Here is a 5,996-nt window from a genome sequence, read left to right as displayed (position 1 = left end):
TAGAAATTGGCACATTAAAAAAGTTATTACTTGCTTTTAAAAAAATAGGAAGTGATTGAGACATACATGTAGCTTTTCATGTTGATGCCTTTATTTGATGATTTAATAATAAATCCATGATGTTGGTAAAGGTTGAGAGAGAGAGAGAGAGAGAGAGAGAGAGAGAGAGAGAGAGTTGGCCTACATGGGTGTAAGAAAAGGCTTACAAAAGTATTGTGTGACTTGTAGAAAGGGAGATGCTATTTGGAAGGTAGTGGAATAGGCCTTTTTCAAAGAAAGAGAGTGATTATCTCAAGAGCATGTGTTAAAATGTGAAGTCAAAAGTAGGATTAGAGAAAGAGAGGGGACATGGGTGTGGGGAAAGAGATCAATGGGAAGAGTGGGAGAAGAGGCCACCATAGGTGGGGCAAAGGTGATAGAGGGTGTGCCATGGTAGACTCTAGAGTCCTTGAAGTTGGGATTTTTTTGTTAGCACCGATTGAAGTTTTGTTTGTGTTGTATTGGAGTTTCCTAGAAGGTGAGGTGAAGGGGAACCCTGAGGTAACTGCCCTAGTATGGCTTGGGTTGAAAGGAAGGGAATTTTATGGGTATTTAGATGCCAAGGCCACATGATGATGAGAAATGAGAAGTTGTGGGAATCTGGGGTTCTTGTATGCAAAGGTACATCATGAGGATGGGGCTAAAAGGGATCAAAAGATCATCAATGAGCATAGCAATGAAGCTTTAGTGTGATGATTTGTTGTTTTGTTGGTTTTGCTAAGTTCCTTAGATCATGACCAGTGTTCGAAAAAAACTATTTTCCCAAAAAGTAGAAAACCTTCATCTAAAAATTGTGAAATTATTTATAAAGAAAATTTTCAAATTTTGAAGGTTTTTGTTCTACAACCCCTCAAAATCTGCAGGTTTTTGTACCCTTAAGTTTCAAATTTGAAAGTAATTTTAAAAATCTGCAAGTGCAAATTACACTATACTCGGGTTTTTTTCGAACACTGATCATGACGGCTTGAAAAGTTCAAACGAGCAAGCAAATAGACAAAAATGTTTATGGTTTTTTTCAAAAATTGAAGCATGATTGAGAGGAGAGCTGAAATGAGAGAAATGTTTGAAGGTGGCAGGCATGACATGAAGTTGGGAAAAAAAAAGGTATTGTAGAAAAAAAAAGTGCAAAACATTGTTCTCAAATTTTTAAAAAGTAATATGAAAGGAAAATTTCAAAATTTGAATCTAGAGCCTCTCATCTTCAAATTTAATTGTTTTACAAGTTGCAAAAGTGGCACCGATGGCACCACTGATGGCACCAGTGTTCAAAAAAAACCCGACTTTAGTGTAGTTTGCATCTGCATATATTGAAAAATACCTTCGAATTTAAAACTTGAAGGTACAAATATCTCTAGATTTTGAGAAGTCATAGAACAAAAATCTTCAAGATTTCAAGATTTTCCTTTCTAAATAAATTCACAATTTTTACATATGAAGGTTTTTCACTTTTTGGCCAACGAAATCTGATGTGTGGCAGGTGGGGTCCTTACCGACTGCCAAGTGGCACTAGATGGCGACGTGCGGACAGGCAGCAAGTTTGTCGAGGCGGGGATCAAGGGAGAGTGGGCCCAAGGACGGGCTGCAGCCGGTCAGGGCTTGATTCTTGAAACCCGTTGTGGGCGGTAACCTGGACATGTCGGGACGGTGGGTGTCTGGGGCCACCAATCAAGGCGGCCAAGACCGCCCGCCGCCGCGGGGGAGGAGGAGGGTGTTCTCCCCACACACACACACACACACTGACGCTTCTTCTCTTCTCCTACATACTCCACTTTCCCTCCCCATTCACAGATACCTCGCCCTCTCCGCCCCCATCCCACCCGCCCGCCCGCAAAATTCCCGCCCTTTCCTCATTTCAATTTCCGCGCCAATTCCTTTGCCGCCTGCTACTTACTCGCTGTTTCGCCCTCCGTCTGCTGCCTCTACTGGCTAATTTTCGCACGCACTGATGCCTCTTCCGCCAATTTCCGCCCAATCCGGCTGATCGCTCGAATTCGCCCGCCTCATCAAGATTCTCGATTTTCCGCCTGTTCTCTGCTTGTTTTTCTGCAGATTTCTTCCAAAGTGGACCCCCTCCTGCCATTTTACAGACAATTCTGCATACCTTTCTGCATTTTCTGCCAATTTTCACCTGTACAAGCGCACAATGGACTTCCCCCACGATGAATTAGACGAATATCAGAAGTTTGTGTGGCGGATGAACCCGCCCAGGTGAGCATCGATTGCAACCCACATCTACTAGATCCCGATTCCCGCCTGATTTAGAAACCCATTCCTCCCAAACTAAGGTTTTTGCCGCCGTTTGCAGGGTCGTTGTAAACAACTCTTCTTGCGAAACCGCCACTCTATTCGAGGTCAGCAGAATTCAATTATAGGAATTATGTTTCCTATGATGCAAGCTCTTGTGCTAAAATTTACACTCCAAATTTCACACCTGCAGGTGGATAGCTCCAACCACCATGGTATTCTGCTTGAAGTTGTCCAGATCCTGACAGATCTGGACCTCAGGATCAACAAAGCTTACATCTCATGCGATGGTGGTTGGTTCATGGACGGTGAGTCCGATCTTCTGAGAAAATAGCCTTGTTTTTAATATTAAATTTATGAAAATATTAAAAATAATAGCTCTAAATTATTTTCGTCTTTTTTGTATGCAGTTTTCTATGTGACGGATGCCTCTGGGAACAAAGTAACAAATGAAGACATCATAAGCTTTATAGAGAAGGTTAGTTTTAAGGTCTGCCATGATCCAATGGTTGACTGGCTACGAGCTTGCATGTAAAGGCCCCTGTGATGTTGGCTGGATTGTTCAAGCCCTTTATCCCTACATGTGAAGTGGGTCTCAGTGGGTGTCTGCACTTCCAACGAGGCTGTACAGATTCAACCCTTGTTATGTAACATGTCAAGTATAAACAGTCATGGGTTTAACCCATCATGACATGTTGCGATGTGTATGCATGGTGTTCAACCCTTGATATGTAAGATGCGACATCTGTGAGAGCATAAGGAATCATGGGTTCAACCCATCATGACATGCCATGTGTTCGTGTGCATGCGCTCACATGTGCCAAATTGAGCTTTTAATATGGACTTTATGTGAAAATTTTAACAGAGTATCAGTGCGAACCATGAGTTTCCAAGAAGAAGAGTCGTTCAGCCTGCCGCATCATCTGCTGCTTCCAAACATACAGCCATAGAGTTAACAGGCCGAGACAGACCAGGCCTGATGTCAGAAATCTCAGCTTTGCTAGCTGAGATGAGGTGCAATGTTGTGGCAGCCGAGCTGTGGACACACAACATGAGAGTAGCATGCCTTCTATATGTAACAGATGAAGTCACAGGAGGCCCAATTGAAGAGACAGACAAGCTTCACAGAATCAAGGAGTCCCTTTGCAATGTGCTGAAAGGGGATAAAGACTCAAAGCGGGCAAGAACAGATTTTGCAACAAGTATCACACATACTGAGAGGCGCTTGCACCAGATGATGTTTGCGGACCGAGACTATGAGAGAGATGATGAAGACCTCGACTGGGACATGAATGGCAAGATTACAGTGGAGGATTGCTACGAGAAGGGTTACTCTGTGCTGAATATAGAGTGCAGAAACCGGCCCAAGTTGGTTTTTGACACACTCTGCACACTGACTGACATGCAGTATGTTGTCTTCCATGCCACCATTGATTCAGATGGCCAGCGAGCTTATCAAGTAAGTGTCAATAGAATTGTATGATGGGCCTATTTCTCGTTAATTTTGGGGTATGGTTTTGCATGTGACTGTCCATATTCAAAAGGGTATATTTTAAGGGTCTGACCATGAAAAAATGGTGCTTTTAAGGGTCTACAATAGGGTTCTGACCATGAAAGAATGGTACTTTTAGGGTTCTTAACCTTGTTTTTTGCATCTTGAGTATCTATATATATACTTATACTTAACATTTGGGAGAAATATGCAGGAATATTATATTCGCCATAATGATGGTTCCACACTCAACTCAGAGGCAGAGAGGAGGAGAGTGATCCAGTGCCTCAGGGCGGCAATTGAGCGTCGGGTTTTTGAGGTATTTTACATCCATGTGGTAGTTTGAAGATATTTGAGACATATGGATCTAAATCCTTGAAGAATTGTGGGTGTGGCATGTGGGTCATATGGGATCTAAATCCTTGTAGAATTGTGGGTATTTGGCTCTCAAATTAGAGGACTTTTGTGGGTATTTTGAATGCTGTAGTTGAAGCTCTATGGCTGTTTTGGCTGTAGATTAATGGATGTCTTTGGTTGCTTATGCAGGGCTTGAGACTTGAGTTGTGCACCAATAATAGAGTTGGGCTCTTATCTGATGTGACCCGCATATTCCGAGAGCATGGGTTGTCAGTTACGAGGGCTGATGTCAGCACAAGAGGAAACAATGCCACCAATGTCTTCTATGTGACGGACATGGCTGGGAACCGCGTGGACCTCAAAGTGATTGAAGCTGTGAGGAAAGAGATAGGGCAAGCAGTTCTCAAGGTCACAGAGGTACCCCCCTACTCAACATCACCACCAAGAGAGGCACAATCAAGGTCCAAGTTCTCTCTTGGGAACTTGTTTGGGATGCCCTCCCAAGTCCTTTACAATCTGGGCTTGATCAATCCTGTTCATAAACAACCTTTATGACCTTTGATTTCTTTTAAAGGACTTGATGATCCCTCTTTTATCTTCAAAGGGAATTGATCAAACAAAGAAAACCCAAAAAAAATCCAACAAGAGCATAACCCACAAAGGCCAAAAAAAAGCTCTCGAATGTACACACATGTATATCAATTATACCTCTCCAGCTCACATGTACACACATGTATATCAATTATACCTCTCCAGCTCAAAGGCCAAGAAGAGAATCCTAGGGGCTTCAACAGGGGCCTTAAGATCAAAGAAACCAATATAGCAAGCCCTAATAGGGGACCCTTTGTAATATATATCAAACCTTGTATTATATGTCAATTATACCACTCCAGCTCAAAGGCCAAGAAGAGAATCCTAGGTGCTTCAACAGGAGCCTTAAGATCAACTAAACCAATATAGCAAGCTCTAATAGGGGACCCTTTGTAATATATATCAAACCTTGTATTATATAAAACTGCCCTTATATTGGTTGTAGCATACCTTTCAATCCTGGTCAATACACAGTCCTTGTAAAGAAGTAGGTTCATTACTAATTGTTGCCAGGATGTTGTACTGGATTGGTGCCCTTATATTGGTTGTAGCATACCTTTCAATCCTGGTTCAATACACAGCCCTCGTACAGGAGTAGGTTCATTAATAATTTTTGCCAGGATGTTGTACTGGATTGGGTTACCTCATACACAGGTTTTCCCCTCGAGGGTTATGAGGCCCTATTGTAAATATCTTACCATTTATAAAGCCTTCTATTAAGTAATAATGGCTTTTTTTAAAAAGTACTTGGATCTTCTTTTTTTTTTCATACTACTGATCACAACCCAATGTCAACTTGTTTTTTAACAACTTGATTCGACTTTAATTACACACATCAATTCTCTCTAAGGTATGTATGGAAAGCTTAAGCCTTCAACGTGAAAGTTCCAATCACCACAGCCCTTTTGTAGTGTACATGAAAATATGACTCCAACCAGGCCGCCTTGTTGGATAGCCTTGATCTCTTGTTGGAATTCATGCTTTTGAGCACTTCATCAACATCATTCTTTGTGTATTGGGCTTTGCACATCTTGAAACCAGCTTTAATTGCAAGTTTTTTGTTTTGACCAATAATATATATATTATAAAAAGAGATAAACTTTACATTGCATCCTTCCAACTCCACCACAGTCAGCCATCATCAACAGATTTAAAAACCTCTATTAAGTAAGCTACACACTAAATCCCATCTATCATCCTAAGAGACAAATCCCATCTATCATCCTAAGAGACAAAAGATGATTCATAAAAAAAAAAAAAACTGGTACCCAAG

At 41.6% G+C, this 5,996-nt stretch overlaps 1 protein-coding gene across 1 annotated transcript; it reads left to right on the top strand.

The window, feature by feature from the left end:
• Positions 1 to 1,733: 1,733 nt before the first annotated feature.
• On the top strand, positions 1,734 to 5,450 carry LOC147611469 (ACT domain-containing protein ACR4-like). The gene is made up of 7 exons (XM_086784555.1): positions 1,734 to 2,247; positions 2,345 to 2,390; positions 2,477 to 2,591; positions 2,694 to 2,761; positions 3,149 to 3,742; positions 3,990 to 4,094; positions 4,322 to 5,450. The coding sequence occupies exons 1-7, from the start codon at positions 2,183 to 2,185 to the stop codon at positions 4,685 to 4,687; spliced, it is 1,359 nt and encodes a 452-aa protein (XP_086640681.1). The 5' UTR covers positions 1,734 to 2,182; the 3' UTR covers positions 4,688 to 5,450.
• The last annotated feature ends 546 nt before the right edge of the window (positions 5,451 to 5,996 follow it).

The sequence above is a fragment of the Cibotium barometz genome, chromosome 47, assembly GCF_041138505.1.
Source record: "Cibotium barometz isolate CiBa-2024 chromosome 47, ASM4113850v1, whole genome shotgun sequence".
NCBI lineage: Eukaryota > Viridiplantae > Streptophyta > Polypodiopsida > Cyatheales > Cibotiaceae > Cibotium > Cibotium barometz.
The sequence above is the reverse complement of the archived record's forward strand: the minus strand, read 5'-3'. Positions and strand labels throughout refer to the sequence as shown.

What these genes read in the sequence shown, in the direction of transcription:
- LOC147611469 (XM_086784555.1), top strand. Translation starts at nt 2,183, where the DNA reads ATGGACTTCCCCCACGATGAATTAGACGAATATCAGAAGTTTGTGTGG. An exon ending in AAACCGCCACTCTATTCGAG is followed by an intron (nt 2,391 to 2,476) that starts GTCAGCAGAATT and finishes TCACACCTGCAG; the next exon opens with GTGGATAGCTCCAACCACCA. An exon ending in TCATAAGCTTTATAGAGAAG is followed by an intron (nt 2,762 to 3,148) that starts GTTAGTTTTAAG and finishes AAATTTTAACAG; the next exon opens with AGTATCAGTGCGAACCATGA.